Raw genomic sequence first — 21,594 nt, forward strand, 5'->3', positions numbered from 1 at the left:
TGTGAAGCACAGACGACAAGCGCAGTCATTGTCACAAAAGGAGAAGATGCCATTAGCAACACAAGGAAGTCACTGGATGCTGTGTCTCCATGTTGTCATGAAGAAGCTGACACTCGAATATTTGTACACGCCAAGGATGCAACGACGGATGGTAGCAAGTCCATTATCATTAAGGCTAATGACACGGACGTACTAGTCACAGCAATATCTGTACTGCCATCCTTACAGGAACTAGGTCTTGAGAACATGTGGATTGCCTTTGGCCAAGGAGCCAAGGCACGATGGATTCCAGTCCATGAGGTAGTTTCTGCAATAGGGCCTGAGAAAGCTCGAGGGATCCCCTACTTCCATGCGTTCACTGGATGTGACGTCGTGTCTGCCTTCCGCGGTAAAGGGAAGAAAACTGCATGGCAGACTTGGAACGTCTTTGATGATGTTTCTGAAACATTCACCAATCTCAGCCAGCAACCAACATTGATTCGTGATCTTGACTTTTTTGAAGTTTTTTTGTTTTCTTCAAATTTTTCATCATTTGGATTTTCAAATGGCCAATCAGGCAGATTTGATTAGAATCCCCTGGAGAACAAATGTGCTAAATTTGATGCTTGTATCATCATTTGCACGATTCCTCTCAAAAATTGCTGTTTTCTGCCCCACTACGTGCACCATACCATACCCCAATGATATCAATAGTGGGGCAACTTAGAAAAATATAGCATAACAATTGTGCATTTTGTGAGGAAAGCACCAAATTTGGCACACTAGTAGCCTATCATATTATGAACAGATTTGGATATTGGGCCATCTCAAAATTTTTGTTGGCAGTGGAAAACGACTGCCACAGCCATCAGCGGCTGAATTTGAGATGGCCAAATATCCAAATCTGTTCATTATGTAATAGGCTACTAGTGTGCCAAATTTGGTGCTTTCCTCACAAAATGCACAATTGTTATGGTAAGTTGCCCCACTACAAGTCGTTGTCTGGCTTGAGAGATTTATTTGATCTGCTTCAGGGATATCACAAGGGTGGTGTAGAGCAGGCATGATGGGCCGAACGGTCCACTGCTGCATTAAATATCCTTGTTGGAGTTTGGTGGCAAGAGCACCCCAAACCTGGCAGTGAGCGAAACCTGGTCACCTGGTGGTCACCTGGTGGTCGCCTGGTGGTCGCATGGTGGTCGCCTGTGTCACGTTCCCCTAAATCCGGCCGTACTTTTACCAGTGAGTACAGTGAGCAGACGACACCCAGTTTCATGATTTATTGAAGAAGAAGAAGAAGAGGATCGCTGAAGTGATTTGCACGAAGAAGAAGAAGAAGAAGAAGAAGAATATCACCGAGTGCGCTGTTCCTGGTCCAACAACTTCCTCGTCAGAAGAAGCCCCTTTGGTGCTGCACATCGGCGTCGTTTTCAGTGCCATGGCCGTGAATCTCGGTAAAAATCGAGCTGCGCTCACTGCAGCGTACGAAGATGTTCTGAGCGGGAAATCTTCAACCAACTGGTTTGTGCGGTTGCTTTCCCACACTTTTTGTGCATGGACACTGTACTCATTTTAACAAAGGGTGAACAAGCTGCAGCTGTCAGTGGGTTCAACTTGTTTAACGGAAATCCGGAAATCATGGAAACTTGCTGCCGATGTCATTTTAATAGCCTGCCTTCATCGGTCTCGCTTGTTTCTGTGGTATATATATATATATATATATATATATATATATATATATATATATATATATATATATATATATATATATATATATATATATATGTATATGTATATTTATATGTATATGTATATATATATGTGTATATGTATATATATATGTGTATATGTATATATATATATATGTATATATATATATATATATGTATATATATATGTATATATATATGTATATATGTATATATATATATATATATATGTATATATATATATATATATGTATATATATATATATATATATATATATATATATATATATATATATATATATATGTATGTATGTATCATATCTCATCTCACGTCTTGAGGTTGTATTTCGAATTGAGAAACCCTGCAGACGCGGAAATAACCGTACAGTGAGTGTTGCATTCGTGCGTCATACAGTGTCAGATGCAAGTTACGAAGTGTAATGAACACCCAGTGAGATGATATAGTGTGGAGGGTCTCAATGTCGTGAGATGACATGGTGTGGAGGGTCTCAATGTCATGAGATGATATTTTTGGTGGGGGGTCTCAATGTCATAAGATGATATGTGGTGGAGGGTCTCAATGTCATGAGATGATATAGGGTGGAGAGTCTCAATGTCGTGAGATGATATAGGGTGGAGAGTCTCAATGTCGTGAGATGATATAGGGTGGAGAGTCTCAATGTCGTGAGATGACATGGTGTGGAGGGTCTCAATGTCATGAGATGATATGGGGTGGAGGGTCTCAATGTCGTGAGATGACATGGTGTGGAGGGCCTCAATGTCGTGAGATGATATAGTAGAGTGTCTCAATGTCGTGAGATGATATGGAGTGGAGGGTCTCAATGTCATGAGGCGATAATGGGTGGAGCATCTCAATGTCGTGAGATGATATGGGGTTGAGGGTCTCAATGTCGTGAGATGATATGGGGTGGAGGGTCTCAATGTCATGAGATGATATTTTTGGTGGGGGGTCTCAATGTCATAAGATGATATGTGGTGGAGGGTCTCAATGTCATGAGATGATATAGGGTGGAGAGTCTCAATGTCGTGAGATGATATAGGGTGGAGAGTCTCAATGTCGTGAGATGATATAGGGTGGAGAGTCTCAATGTCGTGAGATGACATGGTGTGGAGGGTCTCAATGTCATGTGATGATATGGGGTGGAGGGTCTCAATGTCGTGAGATGACATGGTGTGGAGGGCCTCGATGTTGTGAGATGATATAGTAGAGTGTCTCAATGTCGTGAGATGATATGGAGTGGAGGGTCTCAATGTCATGAGGCAATAATGGGTGGAGCATCTCAATGTCGTGAGATGACATGGTGTGGAGGGCCTCGATGTCGTGAGATGATATAGTAGAGTGTCTCAATGTCATGAGATGATATGGGGTGGAGTGTCTCAATGTCATGAGATGATATTTTTGGTGGGGGGTCTCAATGTCATAAGATGATATGTGGTGGAGGGTCTCAATGTCATGAGATGATATAGGGTGGAGAGTCTCAATGTCGTGAGATGATATAGGGTGGAGAGTCTCAATGTCGTGAGATGACATGGTGTGGAGGGTCTCAATGTCGTGAGATGATATGGGGTGGAGGGTCTCAATGTCATGAGATGACATGGTGTGGAGGGCCTCAATGTCATGAGATGATATAGGGTGGAGAGTCTCAATGTCGTGAGATGATATAGGGTGGAGGGTCTCAATGTCATGAGGCGATAATGGGTGGAGCATCTCAATGTCGTGAGATGATATGGGGTTGAGGGTCTCAATGTCGTGAGATGATATGGGGTGGAGGGTCTCAATGTCATGAGATTATATTTTTGGTGGGGGGTCTCAATGTCATAAGATGATATGTGGTGGAGGGTCTCAATGTCGTGAGATGATATAGGGTGGAGAGTCTCAATGTCGTGAGATGATATAGGGTGGAGTGTCTTAATGTCGTGAGGTGGTGTGGAGGGTCTCAATGTCATGAGATGATATGGGGTGGAGGGTCTCAATGTCGTGAGATGACATGGTGTGGAGGGCCTCAATGTCGTGAGATGATATAGTAGAGTGTCTCAATGTCGTGAGATGATATGGAGTGGAGGGTCTCAATGTCATGAGGCGATAATGGGTGGAGCATCTCAATGTCGTGAGATGATATGGGGTTAAGGGTCTCGATGTCGTGAGATGATATGGGGTGGACGGTCTCAATGTCATGAGATGATATTTTTGGTGGGGGTCTCAATGTCATGAGATGATATAGTGTGGAGAGTCTCAATGTCGTGAGATGATATGGGGTGGAGGGTCTCAATGTCCTGATTTGATGAAAGGGTGGAGGGTCTCAATGTCATGAGATGCTATCGGGTGGATGGTCTCAAACATCATGAGATTATAACGGGAGGAGGGTCTCCACGAGGTGAGATTATGTTGTGGAGGGTCTCAATGAGGTGTTGCCTTCACCCTCTTTGATTAATTCTAGTTGCGCCTCTGATTGCAGTAACTCTCTCAAAGGTGAAGAATCACTTTAAAAATTAAATAATTCTCGTATCCAGATCCCGATCCGGATCTTCACCAAAATTTAATCACTTCGTCCTTGTCACACACTAAACCTGTACACCAAGTTTCGTCCGAATCCGTCCATAACTTTTTGAGATATCGTGCGATATATCGGTTGAGCACGATCTCTCAATGGTGAAGAATCACTGAAAAAATTATCAGATCCGAATTCGGATCTTCACCAAAATCGAATAAATTCTTCCTTGTTACACACCCACCATGTCCACCAAGATTCATCTGAATCCATCCACACCTTTTTGAGATATCCTGCACACAAACAGACAAACAAACAAGCAGTCATAGACTGGTACTTACGAAATCGTCAACTTGACCTCTGACCTTGTCTAATGAAAGCTGTCTCTCGAGAAGGTAGCGACGCACACCAGAAGTTTCTACAATGATTCTGTACCAAACCATCAAAAATTGAATGTTTGACCTCACTGTGACCTTGACCTTTGACCGATTTTGACCAAAATCTAATCAGCCCGAGCCATCACCCTCCTGAATAACGTGGTGTAATTGACATTGGTAGCTTCATCTGTTCTCGAGTTATCTTGCCTACACACAAGCTCACACAAATGACGGAAGTCATCAATAGACTTCCGAAATCTTTCGATTTCGTAAGTAACAAACAGACAGGGTGAAAACAACCACCTTCACCTTCTCCTTCGGTGTTGCACACATACACTGCCCTTATTCATCCCTCCACATAACCAGAGTTCTTCTAGCAATCCTCTCATTGTGAAACTCCCAAACTTCAGGCTCTTCCTGCTCAGCTCTTTTCCTTTGTTCCTCACTTTTTCCGCTTGTGAAACCTCCTTCCTCATGTCTGTTCATCTGTGTCACCACTCCAGGGTTTCAAGTAAGCATTACACCACGAGCTAAGATCATCCTCCATCCCTACCCTTGATCTCCTCTATCCTCATTAACCATTTTCCACCTCTCCACATTGCAGATTGTTATGTTTCCTTCACTTCCCCGTCTCCCCCTCCCTGTGCGACGACCATGGTGTTGTCCCTCTGTCACCTCACTCTTCCATGAACCTAAATTTTGTCTACAAAAAGGAAGAGTGATTGATAAATGTGCTTTATTTGTTTTTGTTCCTCAAGGGACTAAGGCTCATGGAGGAGATCTAAAACCAAATCATGTACATGAGATGACACCGGACTTTATTTCAGACACAGCTACTGAGCTTTGGGGGATGTGACATCACTTCCCAGAGCATTCTAGGTGCCAGTTTCGAAATTGAGAATTTTCTTGTAGCCATTGATGCCAGCCAATGGGGTTTATCAATATGCTATCCTTTAAATGCTGAACATCAAGTAAGGAAAAAGCATGCACCATTTTGTCGTTGGTATTGTTGTTGTCGTCCATTCGGCGCAGTTGCCTGGTTAGAATCTAGTGAGTCGCCTCAATATGACCGTAAAGGTCAACTATTTTGAGGACATTGCTGCCAGGTCACGCGTCCAATGCCACGGTACCGTGCAGGTTTGAGGCACTGAATCAGTTCAGTGTTATGCCAATTAGGCACTGCATGCCTCGATTCCAATTAGGCTGAGCGAGTGACATGTGACGCGGTATTATACAGTATGCGGTGTTAACCGCAACAAATTGATCCCTTAACAGGTCTCTCCTTGAGCACCAGAATTCACTCTGAGATCAGATATATATTTAACACAAGAATGGTCATGAGGAGGGAAATACAAGGAAGGCAAGCAATAATAATGAATTAACAATAAAACTCCTTAACCCAACTACTGAATACGCACCCAGGAAACGACGATGTGCAGGTATTCCTTAAATAACTATGCCTCAGGGCCCACAGATGCACCATGATAGAGACACAATAGTGGGATTGATCAGACAGTTCTGGGCAAACTTAACAGGGTTTGGCAGGAGGCTGTGGCAGTTTGACTCCACCGCAGTGCGAATGTCCCATGGCCTTCGAGAGGAGAGAGAAGAGCGTGGCTCTGGCATACCGGGAGAGAGCGAGGGCAAGGCTTCCTCTTTGAAGGTTTCCAAGCACTCCTCACATCCTCGCTCGTCCCGCCCTTTTATCCCTTCGGGAGAACCGCAATGTTTCCGGTTTTCCAGGTCCATCCCCTCCCCTCTCCTCTCCTCCCCTCTTACTCATGAATGTATACTGGCTTAAATGCTCGTGGGTGGGGCAACCGTCCATGTCCCTCCGCCCCATCAATAACTACGGCTCGGGCCAGATGTATCTGCAACTTTATTTTTCTGCCCAGCTCGTACCTCAAGGCCAAGCAAAACCTTTTAAAAAAACATTTAAGGCAGATTATAGAGGGGTCGACATGAAAAATGGTGTCAAAAGGGTTGATAATTTTAGATACAGACATTGGGAAAGGGATACGTCATCTAACTATTGCAAAAGTGACACATTTCTCCAACTGTATCACAATTAATTATGTCACGTTTTAGCAATTACATTTACTAAGGGTATAACGACACGACACAAAGCATTATCAACCCCTTGAAGTCATTTCCAAAACAGTATGATTCTGCCGGCGTCGGTTTCGAACCATTGACAGTCCCAGACGCTTCAACCATTATCGGTTCAAACCTGACCCCGGCCAAGTCGTGCCAAAAACCTAAAAAATTGTACGTACCTGCTGCTTCTATGCTTGAGACTCAGCATTTAAAAAGGATAGAGCACAGACAAACAACCATTGCACTGGCCTAATAGGCCTAATGCATCCCCTTGTGTTGAACTTCCTTGGAAGGGAACTTCTTACTTTTCTTATTATCAAAGCAATAACAAAATAAATGGGGGTTTGGTTTGGGGGGGGGGGTTCGAGGCAATTTTCAAGGGATGGATGGCTAATCAATAAGTATTTTCATTCAGGTGGATAGGTATGGCTCGAACCGTGATGGCTGGTTTGCTGTGTGCATGTCGCAACACCTGATGGTGTGGGTGCTGTTTTTGAAGGGGTAGGGTTTAATGATGGTCATGGTTTTCGGATACGCTCCTTTCATGTGCTCATGGCTGCGTAAGTGAGATATGGGAAAATGCTTTGGCCTTTGCTGCAACTGTGGTTTCCTCTTCTTTTCTTTTTTTTTTTTTTTCTTTTCACTTCGGTGAAAGCCACAGGTGTAACCTTCTCCTGCTGTCTTTTGTTTCGGTAAACTTTTCATTTTCCATGTTTGTTTGTTATATTTTTGAAGTTGTCAGATAAATGCAATGCATCCATTCCTTCGATCGGTGCCTTCTTTCAAGCTGTCGACTTGTGTGCAATGCATGTTATGGTCTCTTTTTTTTTTTAACAATTTAGTGTAAATTTATGTAATTTATTTATTATAAATTAATTTATTGTAAAGTCAAAAACTACTCAAAATTTCAACATTATTGTACACATCAAGAATGAAGGTGCTACCATCTGGTATAGCTGCCCACCGAGCAAGACTCGGGTCTGACGTTCCGGGTAGTCTTCATCCAGTGGTTGAAGCGTCCGACCTGAGCCGTGCCTTTGATGGAGCTCTAATTTTTGAAGATGTATCTCCACATCTGTGACCATTTTTCTCTGCAAACGTTTAAAGGACTCGTCAGTGAGCTTACATATTGCATACCTGTTCTGCTTTCCAGGGCCTTGTTTACTTATGAGGGAAACACAAATGATCTCAAGGTTGCTGAAACTGGAAGTGAGTGACTCGTAGTTCTCACAAGTGCCATTAATGCCGTGCTGTGTATAAGTATGACTTTTTAACACAATATTATGTAAGGTATTTTGCTGCAATACGTGTTGGCTGAATAATATATTTTTTTGTTTTTTTGAAAGTTTTTTTTATTTTAATTCAACATAAAAAAGTTTTTATTTTTATTTTTTTTTTTTTTGAGAAAAATGTTTTCAGTAACTCCGTACTTTGGGGAATTTGCCTCCTCCGTTCCCGAACGGACGGGCGAGGCATTGCATCTGGTCTGTATCTGAGTGAGCGAGGGAGTGAGTGGTCTGCTTGCTGATCTGCACTGGTATAGATAGTTTACACTCAGATCTACTGGAATTTACATGTCTTACTGAGGTTCTCAATTAAATGTTCTGTATATTATTAACCTCCGCCATCTTCGAAGATGGATGGAGGTGACTGTTTTCACCCCCTTTCTGTTTGTTTGTTTGTTTGTTTGCTTGTTTGTTTGTGAACAATATTACGGAAAAACTCCTCGACGGATTTCGGCGAAACTTGGTGAGGGGGTTAGGTATGGTCCAAGGATCATGCCATTAAATTTTGGACTTGGTCCCCCCCCCCCAAAAAAAAAATTGTTAGAGAATTTTTTTTTTTTACATTTCTACATGTTTTAAGTGATTTCCAACCCCCCTCCCACCCCCAAAAAAAAAATGTTGGAGAAAAGAACTATAACTCTCAGCACTGTTGACATCATATTTAATGAATTGGATAAAAGGTTCACTTGAGTGACCCAGCAGTATTGGCGGCAGAGGTTTTGCACTCTCCCGAGTGCTCCCCCTCTAGTTTCTGTTTGTAATCAGAATAGAATCACCGTTTCATGTCAGTCGTCATTAAACTCCCTTACGACACCATTCACAACCCCTCATCCTCCCATCCTTCCTATTTTTTTTTTTTTTTTACCTCAACTTCATTTGATGCAGAACTTTTATGGTCAGAATTTAACCTTTCTGCCAATTTCATTGTGGTGTCATCCCTCCACTACATTTACAAGTGTGGTGTAACTTTGACCTCCCACCCCCACCCGATATGCTCAGACTCTCATCGTATTCCAATCCGATCATTTTTGGATTTTCTTTCCCCATTCCTCCCATACTCACCGAATCTCTGTCTTTCTGTCTGTCTGGCTCTCTCTCTGTCTCTGTCTCTGTCTCTGTCTCTGTCTCACTCTCCTTCTCGCTCTCGCTCTTGCTCTTGCTCTCACTCTCCTTCTCTCTCTGTCTTTGTCTCGCTCTCCTTCTCTCTCTCTGTCTTTGTCTCGCTCTCCTTCTCTCTCTCTCTCTCTGTCTCTGTCTCGCTTTCCTTGTCTCTGTCTCGCTCTCCTTGTCTCTGTCTCACTCTATCTCTATCTCTCTATATCTATCTCCCCCTGCTGGTCGTTGGTGAGTCGTGCGTGGGTGTGGCGTCATGGCGGCTTCGTGTGTGCAGCTGTGAGTACTGTGTTGTGTTGTTGTCGTTCCTATCCCCATTTCGTTTGTTGAGACGAGAGAGAGAGGGAGAGCGCGCACGGTAGGTGCTTTGTGGGTTTTCCTTGAAACCTTCGGTTTCCGGGCCTACTTTTTAGAGAACATTGTACTTTACGGTACTTCTACATATCGACGGTCCCCTGTGCCAGTGCGCATGCGCAGCCTGAGCCGGAGCCAGGGATGTTGTGGGTGTTTCAACCTGTTCAATACTTGTTTGATTATTGTCGTTCCACGCTAATAAAGTGGTCGAACAAATTGAACTCTGTTCTTATTTATAATAAAACAACTTGATGCAGTCGAGTAAGGATCGTCGGTGCTGAGGAGGACACGACTGGGTGAAAACGGACCACGAGAACGTCGACAGTGAGTTTGGATTTCTCGGGTACTGTACCCAATCTTCGCCCCAGGACACTGTACACACGTGTGCATCACCGAAAATAGAACGTTTACTCCAGAATAACTGTTCCTATGGCGCCGGTGGAAGCAGAGTGCCCGATCGAGGGTTGTGACTATATGGCTACACACGCAGAGGCGGCAGTGGTGGCGGCCATGTTGAGTATACACGCCACTGTGCACGTCGCCGCCCCCAGGGCGGCGAGCTCGAATGCCAAGATGGAGAAACTCAAGCGTCCCTCCATAGCACTGGCCGGAACGGGCGAGGCCTGGTCGTACTTCATAACCCGCTGGGGCGAATACAAAACAGGTACTGAGCTTGTTGGACCCGACATAGTCGCGCAGCTACTGGAGTGCTGTGAGGAGGAGCTGAGAAAGGACCTCACTCGCGCAGCGGGTAGGAGCCTCGTGGGCAGCGATGAAGAAGACGTCCTCGCCGCCATGAAGGCGCTCGCCGTCCGGATGGAGAACACGATGGTAGCTCGAGTGGCCCTGTCTAACATGCGGCAGGGACACGAGGAGCCCGTCCGGTCGTTCCACGCCCGCATCAAGGGGCAGGCGGACACGTGCAAGTATGAAATGAGGTGCACCAAGGCGGGGTGCGATCAGGTCAACGACTTCACGGAAGAGATATTGCGCAACGTGGTTGCCCGTGGCATCGCGGACCAAGCAATACAACTTGACCTACTCGGTGAGAAGAACCAGGACATGCCATTAAAGGACATGATAGAGTATATCGAGGCCAAAGAGTCTGGAAAACGCTCAGCATCGCGCCTGCTTGACACTCAGAGCATGGACGCGATCAGTAGTTCGTATCGGCGGGGAAAGCGACAGGACGTCCGCGCCAGAATAGGAGCCAGGCCGGAAAAACGGAAGGCCAAACCCAAAGGAGTATGCATCTACTGCGGCGAGGTGGGCCACGGCAAAACGCCTCAATGGCGCGCCAGACGCGCCGAGTGCCCCGGATACGGTAAAAAGTGCCGGAAGTGTGACCGCCAGAATCACCTCGACAAGGCGTGCCTGGGCGGCCGATCGGCAAGACCCCCATCTAAGGAGACCGACGGGATGTACGACGAGCAGACGGCAGCCTTCGTCGAGCTATGCACGGTCACCATGGCCAGCACAGAGGACGAAATGCGCGCGCTTCCCCTCGCTCACCACCTGTACGATGATATGTGTGATAAGTGGATGAAACGCATATCCGACCCGCAGCCATACGTCAACCTCACTCTCACCAACAAGCGCGAGGATTACAAAGCGCTTGGTTTTAACCTCCTGAAACACACCCGCGCGGTAACCCTACCCGCTATGGCAGACACGGGGTGCCAGAGCTGCCTGATCGGCATTAAAGTCGTCCAACAAATGGGCCTGAGTACCGAGGACCTCATACCTGTATCCATGACCATGAAGGCCGCAAACAACAGAGGAATTCGTATCCTCGGAGCCGTGGTAGTCAGATTCGCCGGTAACAATGACGACGCTCGGAGATTGGAGACTCGCCAAATCGCGTACGTGACGGACTCTTCAGACCGCATATTCCTCTCCCGCGCGGCCTGCATGGACCTGGGAATGATCTCGGAGAGGTGAATCTGACGACCTCGGAATTGTGCGACTGCCCGCGACGCGCGGAGCCGCCGACCAAGCCGACCGCACTCCCCATGCCAGCGACCGAGGCCAACAGAGAGGCACTACAGTCACATTTACTCAGGATGTATGCTCAGAGCACATTCAACACGTGCCCACACCAGCCACTACCGAGAATGACCGGCCCGCCACTACGTCTTATGCTCAGTGAGAACGCGACACCGGTTGCCCATCACACTCCCATCTCCGTGGCCATACATTGGCAAGATGAGGTAAAAGCAGGCCTCGACCAGGACGTTCGGCTCGGCGTGTTGGAGGAAGTACCCGTCGGCACGCCGGTGACATGGTGTCACCGCATGGTAATTTGCGCGAAAAAGAATGGCAAGCCGCGACGCACCGTCGACTTTCAGGCCTTGAACAAGCATGCGTTCCGCGAGACCCACCACACCCAATCCCCGTTCCACCAGGCAAGACGCGTACCTAACGGGAAGCGCAAGACAGTATTCGACGCATGGAACGGTTACCATAGCGTCCGCCTATACGAGGACGACCGCCACAAGACGACCTTCATCACTCCATGGGGGCGCTACCGGTACCTATCTGCCCCACAAGGGTATATGGCATCGGGGGACGGTTACTCACGACGATACGATGAGATCGTCGCGGACATTGGTAACAAGACCAAGTGCGTAGATGACACGCTACTATGGTCAGACACGATTGAGGGGAGGTACTTCCAGGCGGTCCAATGGCTGGATATATGCGGCCGGAATGGAATCATCCTCAACCCGGAGAAGTTTGTCTTCAGCGCACCCACGGTGGACTTTGCGGGCTTCACCATCACCATGACCGACGTGCGACCGTGCAGCCGCTACCTGGAAGCAATCCACGATTTCCCACAACCGCGTAACATCACCGACGTCAGATCGTGGTTCGGGCTTGTCAACCAGGTGGCATACGCCTTTAGTATGGCCGAACGAATGCAGCCATTCCGGAAGCTCCTGAAAAGTGGAGAACGCTTCCAGTGGTCCATGGAGTTAGAGGACATATTCTGCGAGTCGAAAGACGTGATCGTACAAGAAATCGAACACGGTGTCCGCATATTTGACAAAACTAAGCCAACATGCATCGCCACGGACTGGTCGAAGGAGGGAATCGGATTCTGGTTGCTTCAAAAGCACTGCCGATGCGTGCCAGTTAGACCATTCTGCTGCACTGATGGATGGAAAATAACCCTGGTCGGCAGCAGATTTACACACGCGGCAGAATCCAGATACGCGCCCATAGAGGGCGAGGCTCTCGCAGTCGCGGACGCCTTGGACAAGGCGTGCTACTTCGTACTGGGCTGCGAGAACCTGATCGTTGCGGTAGACCACAAACCACTGCTGAAACTCCTTTCGGACAGAGCACTTGACGACATACCCAACCCCCGCCTCAGGAACCTCAAGGAGAAGACCCTGCATTATCGCTTCCGCATCATGCATATCCCGGGCATGAAGAACAAGGCGGCAGATGCCATGTCGCGCAGGCCGATTGGCACCACGCGACCTCCACTCATGAACCTTCCAGATGACAATGCCACCATAGCGACCCACCTCCAACCAAGCACGCATACCGACGTCCTGTCCCTCCTACGCCAAACTGAGCCGGAGTATGACGACGACGTCGAGGAGGACAACCTGGCATGGTGTGCCGCGGGCCTCGAATCATTGCGATCAGTAACATGGGATCGCGTCAGGGAAGCCACCAGCAGCAATGGCGATATGCACTTATTGGAGGGAATGACAATGAACGGCATCCCCGACTCAAAAATCGAGATGCCAGAGACAATTCGCGACTATCACCAGTACCGCGAGAACATTACATCGACAGATGGAGTGATCCTATACAAGGACCGAGTAGTCATACCACCCTCACTCCACGGCGATGTGCTGAGCGCCCTACGCGCTGCCCACCAGGGTGTATCAATGATGACCGCCCACGCAGAATCCTCTGTATTCTGACCAGGCATGTCGGCCGACATCAGCGCCACTCGAAAAAACTGCGAACACTGCCACCGGATGGCAACATCACAGCCTGGAGCGCCACCAACTCCACCTATTCCGGTCATTTACCCCTTTCAGGCAGTGTGCTCGGACTTCTTTGTACACAGGGGTGCACACTACCTTGTGACGGTGGACAGATACTCGAACTGGCCGATCATCTCAAAGTCGACGGGTGGCGCCGCCGGACTCATAAACCACTTACGTCGCGCCTTCGTGACGTACGGGACACCAGAAGAGCTCGCGTCGGATGGGGGACCGGAGTTCACCTCCACTGAGACCAGGTCATTCCTGCACAGATGGGGCGTACACCACCGCTTGTCATCGGTGGCCTTCCCTCACAGCAACTGTCGCGCGGAGATTGGAGTTAAGACAATTAAACGACTTATCACGGACAACACCAGCCCGCAGGGAGAACTTGACACTGACGCTGTGCAGAGAGCGATACTGCAATATCGTAACACGCCTGACCCTGACACGAAGATCTCCCCGGCAATGTGTGTCTTCGGCCGCCCGATACGCGATTTCATCCCAATTACCCCCGGGAAGTACAGACTGCACGACACTTGGCATGAGACCCTGAAAGCGAGGGAGGAGGCCCTCAGCAAACGTCATATCCGCACAGCCGACACCTGGGCAGAACACACCAAACGCCTTCCGCCACTTGCTGTAGGGGACCTAGTCCGCGTACAGAACCAGACAGGATTCCACCCAAAAAAATGGGACAAGACAGGCAGTATCGTGGAGGTACGCCAACACGACCAATACGTGATCAAGATCGACGGCTCGGGCAGAGTCACAATTCGGAACAGGAAATTCCTGCGCAAGTTTAGCCCAGTTCGCAATGACCAGCTGCCACCCCGGTCTATCTATGATGATCTAGCAACCCGCATCACTGTACCTGCACCCGTTGTAACACCGCAACTGCCTGACCTCGACAGCGAACCCGTGACATCTGCGACGCCAACGGGGCCCACGCCGGCACTGACGTCAGTATGCACACCCCGGCGCAAGACGACACCCGTTTCAGACACGCCAGCAGCACCAGGACGAGGCACACCGAGGCGCGCGATCCTTCAGACGCCACCATCGGCCCCTGAAACCCCGAGAGCCCCATCCCCACTGGGGCCCGATGTGACACCACCAGCACCAGCAATAGGTCAACGCCGATCCACCAGAGCGACCAGCGTGCCTGCCTGGCACAAGGACTACTCCATGGAATAGTCACACGATGGGCGATATAAACTTTTGTTCATTCATTAAACTTAATATTTTCTCAGCCTTTATCTATTAACATAATAAAGACTCGGAGGGAGATAGAGAACATTGTACTTTACGGTACTTCTACATATCGACGGTCCCCTGTGCCAGTGTGCATGCGCAGCCTGAGCCGGAGCCAGGGATGTTGTGGGTGTTTCAACCTGTTCAATACTTGTTTGATTATTGTCGTTCCACGCTAATAAAGTGGTCGAACAAATTGAACTCTGTTCTTATTTACTTTTCATCTGCCTTGTTTTCATAGACCTGCCGTTTATCGGTGATTTAGCTTCTTCCTTATACTCTTCTTTTCCCTTATATTTTCATTATTTTATTTTATTTTATTTTACCTTCGCCTGCGAATTCTGCTCGTGACAGGTCTTTGCTTCCTTTGTTTTCAGCTATGGCAAACAGTCGTTTGCAGAATGGCGTTTACGAGTCACTTACTCGCAAAAATGCGGTGATAGTTAGTCCACCCGACGGGGTTCGGGTCGAGGACGTCGTGACGGGCTTGGGAGAACTCGTTGGTTTCGAAAATGTGTTTTCAGCTTCAAAGATGAACCAACGAATTGTTGTTTTCCTTTCCGAGGAGCGCTCCGTCGCTCAGGCGGTTGAAACCGGTTTGTCTTTACCGCCAGATATTTTCGTTAACGTTAGTCTGTTGGACTCACCGGCGGTGAAAATTACTTTATCAATTTTGCCACCTTTCGTTAAAAGCGAACAGATCTTGTCCGTTTTTAAAACAGTTTGGCACGGTGGTGTCAAAAATCTCCATGATTCCTTTTCGTTTGCGTTCGGATTCCACAGTCCGCCATATCATGTCCTTCCGGCGGCACTGTTACATGGTGTTAAAAAAACAACGCTCAATCACTCAATGCCTCAGCTACGTTGGTAGTTGAAAATCGAAATTACCGAATGTACATTGCAACAAAGACAATGACGTGTTTCACGTGTGGTGCCTTCGGACATTTAAAAGGTGCTTGCCCGAAGTATATAACCGGTGGCACATCTAGACAGTTAGGAACAAACGCCGATCCTAGTGGCACATCTAGAGTCGATATTAGTAATAATAATGGCGCGTCTGCAACGGGAGATCGATCTTCACATTCGAGCGCGGAAACCGATAATTCCCCGGCTGATGACGCGGGTTTTATCACCGTGTCCTCCAAGAGGAATTATAAAAGAGGAAGCGGAAGTGAGGACACACAGGCGAGCTGTTCGAAAAAGATAGCGCCGTCGAACGAACGTAATGTTTCTATCCTAGAAACAAAAGCTCCTGCAGCTGATCCTCTGCTGCAGAATAGGTTTGGTGTGTTCGCTGAAAAGGGAGGAGACGTTTCCGTTCATTCCTCTCACGAACAAGGACCGAGCGCAACGCCCCAAGATGTTGTGGTCACCACCGCCCCGGTCACTGACATTAAAATCAAGAACCATGAACCTGCTCTCGTCGCGCGTCCTGCTGACGACGAAGTGTCTGAGGTAATGGAGGAGGAAGAAGTAACAGCCCCAGAAGGAGACTGCGAAGCCTCCGATACAAAAACGGTAATCCCTGTTACGGTCTTTAAAACTCCCGCTGTGGAAAAAGCTTCACCTTTAACAGAAGACGATTTTCCCGTTGTGAGAGCATCGACTTCATTGTGTGAAGAGAAAAATAAAAACCATTCGGATTGCGACTCAGATTGGGGCCTCGTCGTTTGCCTCGAGTGCTGGTAGCGAGGTCTGGAACGACCCAGCAATAGCCAAGGAACTGGAGGGTGATGATGATTTATCACCCATGGAAATTCTCCAGTTTCTTCAGGACACTTTTCGAAAGAAAAGCGTTAAGATTATAACCTTCTTCCCGAACCTGTCTGGCTTTATAACCTCTTCAAGACGTCTCCTCCTCAAGGCTGAACAACTTGGTGTGACTGAGTCACAAGTATTTCGCCTGAGGAAGTGTGTATTGAAAGCTCGGAAAGAGCTACAAGCGCAACCCAACTTCCCTTTACCTGATAATCCCTCCCTACCTACACCATGACCTTCTCTATTGTAACTTTAAATATAAATGTGGGACGTTCACCCCTGCGCAAAGCTCAGGTAAAGTTGCTTGTCGAGCAAAAACATTTTGATGTTGTTCTTTTGCAAGAGACAAGATGTAGCTCTTCGTGCTCGAGCGAATGCACTCGCATCATGAGAGGACAATGGTTCTTTAGTAGCTTGACCTGTCCTAGTGCTGGAGTGGCTATTTATTTAAATCCTTCTTTCTGTCCTGAAAATGTCACTTTTAAGGTGATTATTAAAGGGCATTCAGTTTCAGTTAATTTCCTTTATAATGGTTATAAACACACTTTAATAAATGTATATTCACCCAGTACGAGCACAGAAAGACTAGTTTTCTTTACACAGTTAGAAATGTTCCTCACACACCTTGTTTGTCTGTGTGGGGACTTTAATTGCACATTGTATCCCACCCTTGATCGTAATGGAGAAGAGCCGTACCCACCAAGTATGACACTCTTAAAGAGGGCTTTGTCCAAATTCTCCCTTATTGATGTATGGAGACTCCAGAACCCATCTGCACGACAATACACGTGGTGCCGATATGCAAATGGCCGGCTATCTCTTGCAAGACCCATTTTATATCAATAATGACTCTTTAAATGTCATCGACCATGTTGACATCACCCCAAGTGGCTTTTCGGACCATCACATGGTTGTTTTTCATATACTTTCCCCGGTTTGAAATCGTGGCACTGCCCATTGGACCTTCAATGCGAGTCTTCTGCAAGATGACGCTTTTCCTGTCGCCTTCCGAGCCTTTTGGGAAGTTTGACGACTACGGAATCCTTCCTACTCCTGCCTCGCACAATGGTGGGACAATGCGAAAACCCATATCAGGACCTTTTGCCAGCAATATAGCTCCTTTTGTACCAAGAATGAATCTGCGCTGCAATCTCTAATTGCTAAAGAAATATTGTCTCTCCAGTCAAGCCTTCAAACTCCCAGTGCTGAAAGGACTAGTTCTCTACTAACAACGAAGAAAGCCCTCCTCGCTCAAATCTGTACAAAACAAGCCAGATGGGGCTCTAATAAGGCTGCGAATGGAGAACTACAGCTTTATCGATACTCCTTCCAAGTTTTTTTTTTTTTTTGCGTTAGAAGCGCAAAAAAAAGACAAACCAGCAAATAACTTCGCTGCGGGCACCTGGAGGCCGAGCAATACACGATCCAAAAGACATTAGGAGCTTGACCAAACAATACTTCTCTGACTTGTATTGTGCCAGAAACACTAAGGAAGACATAATTCGTTCCTTAACCACCTCTTTGTCCACCTTGTCTGAATCTGCATGTCAAAAACGTGACAAGGAAGTGACTTTTGATGAACTTTCTATTGCTTTGCAAACTTTGCCCACAGGTAAAGCTTCTGGACTTGATGGAATCCCTGCAGAGTTTTACAAAGCCTTCTGGGATTTGTTGGGACCTGAGCTGCTTGACCTCCTGGTTGATAGCCTACGGTCAGGCTTGTTACCACTTAGCTGTCGCAGGGCCACACTCGCTCTCATACCTAAGAAAGGAGACCTCCAGCAACTTAAAAATTGGCGTCCCATTTCGCTCCTCTGTACGGACTACAAGATTTTCTCGAAAGTTCTTGCCAACCGCCTCAAACCTTTGATTGAGGAGATTGTACACCCCGTTCAATCTTATTGCATTCCTAAAAGGGCAATACACGATAGTATTTTTATTGTCCGTGACAGGATCGATATTTGTATTGCTGAACATAGAAATGTTGGTCTGGTGTTTTTCGACCAAGAAAAAGCTTTCGACACAATTGATCATTCTTATCTCTTTGCTGTTTTACGGGGGTTTGGTTTTCAGGAAAATTTTACTTGCTATATCAAACTATTGTATAATAATATTTTTAGTGTGCTTAAAGTAAATATTGTTACGTTTGAGGGGGGGTATGCATTCAAAGGGTAATTAGGATGTTTAATTAGGTATGCCATGCTGTTCGAGTTTACCAGGATCTCGATGTAATAAGTAGAAATTCAGTGGTGATAAGTTGTCTAGTAAATGTTCATTTCTTCAAGGGGGGAAATGATAATTGTCACGTAATTAGATAGGGACACGGGATAGGGTAAGTATGTCTGCGTAAACCTCTTTTGGTATTCTCTGGAGACTGGCCGTGACGTCACAGGACAGTGCAGCGGATGGCTCCGCCCCGTGATCACGATTGGCAGAAGGCGACGGCGGTGGGCCAATAAACGGCTCGATTGGAAGTGACGAGGACAGGAGGATAAAAAGGTTCTGTTCGGGGTCGAAAAGGAAGAGGAAGAAGATTACAACCAAAAGATCGTGGTTTTTTTGGTGTGGAGGCTGTTGCGCTTGGAGCATCCTTGTTGTTGTGCTGATTCGATCGTGTTCTTGATCGTGTCTTGGAGCCTTGCTGAGCCTCGTGCCTCACCTTGGTTGGCTCTGGGGTTCTGCTGACTCGGAGTACGGGGTCGAACGGCGGGCGGACCTGCCTGTCTCTCCTGCTCGCAACTTGGCGCCAGAACTGGTTCCCTGGCGGCTGTGAGCGGACTTGGGCCAAGACCAGGAGGTCGACAGCACCACGGTTTCTTCTGCCCCCCCCTGACGAGAGCAAGGCCAGCTCGTCCGACGCCGATCCAGGGACAGTTGCGTCCACACCACGGTCCAGCCTGACCACCAGAAATAGCTACGGTATGTGTGTGTGTGTGTGTGTGTGTGTGTGTGTGTGTGTGTGTGTGTGTGTGTGTGTGTGTGTGTGTGTGTGTGTGTGTGTGTGTGTGTGTGTGTGTGTGTGTGTGTGTGTGTGTGTGTGTGTGTGTGTGCTTGGCGCCTTAGAGGGATTGAGAACTGTATATTCATTGGAATTGTCTGTGTTTTTCCCCACGCCCGATCCCACACCATCCCGTCGAATCGCCCCGGATCCTCTTCTTGCCGAGTCTTGTTATTTCTGGTAATAATAAAAACAAATAAACATCATCAACTCAGTGAAAAGCGACTCGTGCCACCTTCCTCGTCCCGTTTGCGGTAGAGCAATTAGAACCGCCATGTTTGGGTTATAAACAAATAAACCGCCTCCATCGTTTCGGCTCATTCGACGTTGGCGGGACTGTTCAAGTCCCGTGGACGTCACAATATCATCTTAAGTCAGCCTTTCCCTGTTACCAGAGGTATCCGTCAAGGGTGCCCCCTGTCTGGCCTTCTATACTCCCTATCAATTGAACCTTTACTACATCGTTTACACACGCGGCTACAAGGGTTTTATCCTCTGCCGTTAGAAAATCCTGTAAAAACCATTGCTTATGCGGATGATCTCTGTGCAATTGTGCGCTCAGATGACGATGTTCGTGCTTTGGTTGAGTCTGTCAAGGAATTTAGCCTGGCTAGCTCGACTAAAGTTAATATGGAAAAGAGCAAAGCTTTTTATTTAGGTCCACAGAATGAGACTCCCCCTCCAATCCTGCCAGGGCAGCTTGAATGGACCAATGAAGGAAAACACTAACTCGGTGTCTTTCTTGGAATTCCAGTTTTTATTTCAAAAAACTGGGAATCGCTGATTACCAAAACTGAGCAGCAGTTAACAAAATGGAGGGGACTATTGAAGCAGCTTTCCTACTGGGGTCGTACTCAAGTCATTAATAATCTTGTGGCATCAATGCTATGGCATGTTTTTAAGGCACTGCAGGCCCCAGCTTTTATCCTAAGAAAACTTCAAAGTCTTTTTGTGGACTTTTTCTGGGGGGGGGGGCGGGGGGGAAAGCACTGGCTCCGGCCAGGAATATTAAGCCTACCGACTACAGAGGGTGGACAGGGGCTAATAGAGGTAACGAGCAAAGTGATGGCTTTCCGCCTCCTCTCAGCACGAAGGCTTCTATACTCCGATGTCCCAAGGAAAGCCTTTGCCCATTGCTTGGTTAAGCAAGCTGGGAAACTTGGCTATGGTGACGAGCTCTTTCTTCTCAACACGAAGCACGTGGATATGACATCGGTCCCCTTTTTTACCGAAGCATGCTGGAAGCATGGCAGGCGTTTTCTTTTCGCCATGATACCAGTGCTTACTCTCTTCAGATGTTTTTAAAAGAACCAATATTTTTAAATCCTTTTTTTAATGGGGTCTGTAGTGACAGATCTTTCATGCAAAAGTTTATTGATGTCGGCGTTACCAGAGTTGAACACCTCAGGAACCCCCTTGTACATAGATGGAAGCCAGCTGCTGACATTGTCGTGGCCACCAGTGTGAGGTCCATCAGAATTATTGGCAGAATTTTCTCTGTGATCCTACGGACCTTTAAGCAAACCGGGTTAAAATGGGACCCAGACATTGAAGATGCCCTCCATCTTTCCCAATGTCCTTTCCCAAATCGGTTAATTTTATTTCAAAGTTTTATGCCCTTTAACCGGATGGAGAAATCCTCAGTGTACAATCTATGTGTTCTCACCCTTTTTCCTGACAAACCTGCAGAGCCACAAACTCATTGGCGAGTGCTGCTTCAAGCTAACTGTTCCACTACAATAAAATGGCAGGTGATGTACAGAGAACCTATTGTCAAGCGCTCGGACGATCTGCAGTGGCGGCTGGCGCACAGCATCCTGCCTTGCAACGTCCTGTCCCACCATATATGTCATGAAAACTCGGAATTGTGCCCCTTTTGCGACACCCCAGAGACCATTTTTCACATTTTCATTGAATGTTCAAGGTTGGCCTCACTTTTTGGAATCATGTCACGTGTGATCCGGGGGCTCGGTTTGTCTTTTACACATTGTGTTTTTATATCTGGTTTTAATGTCTTGTATCAATGTAAAAATGAATGTCTTTTAGCAAACTTTTTGTGTTCTGAAGCAAAACTTGCCATTTATTTATCGAGGAAGCGAAAATTGCAGAACACTGATGTTTTAGCTGATGACGTCTTAACTATTTTTAAATC

At 47.1% G+C, this 21,594-nt stretch overlaps 1 protein-coding gene across 1 annotated transcript in view; it reads left to right on the forward strand.

Annotated features, from left to right (window-relative positions):
• Positions 1 to 1,268: 1,268 nt before the first annotated feature.
• Positions 1,269 to 21,594, forward strand: part of DBNL (drebrin like) — a 134,832-nt gene continuing 114,506 nt past the window's right edge. The window contains exons 1-2 of the mRNA XM_085848499.1: positions 1,269 to 1,500; positions 7,826 to 7,881. Of these exons, the coding sequence (XP_085704625.1) occupies positions 1,418 to 1,500; positions 7,826 to 7,881 (139 nt within the window). The 5' untranslated portion in view covers positions 1,269 to 1,417. The remainder of the gene's footprint in view (positions 1,501 to 7,825; positions 7,882 to 21,594) is intronic.

Source organism: Eptatretus burgeri, chromosome 12 (genome assembly GCF_056783735.1).
Source record: "Eptatretus burgeri isolate ZD-2024b chromosome 12, Ebu_testis_v1, whole genome shotgun sequence".
Classification (NCBI taxonomy): domain Eukaryota; kingdom Metazoa; phylum Chordata; class Myxini; order Myxiniformes; family Myxinidae; genus Eptatretus; species Eptatretus burgeri.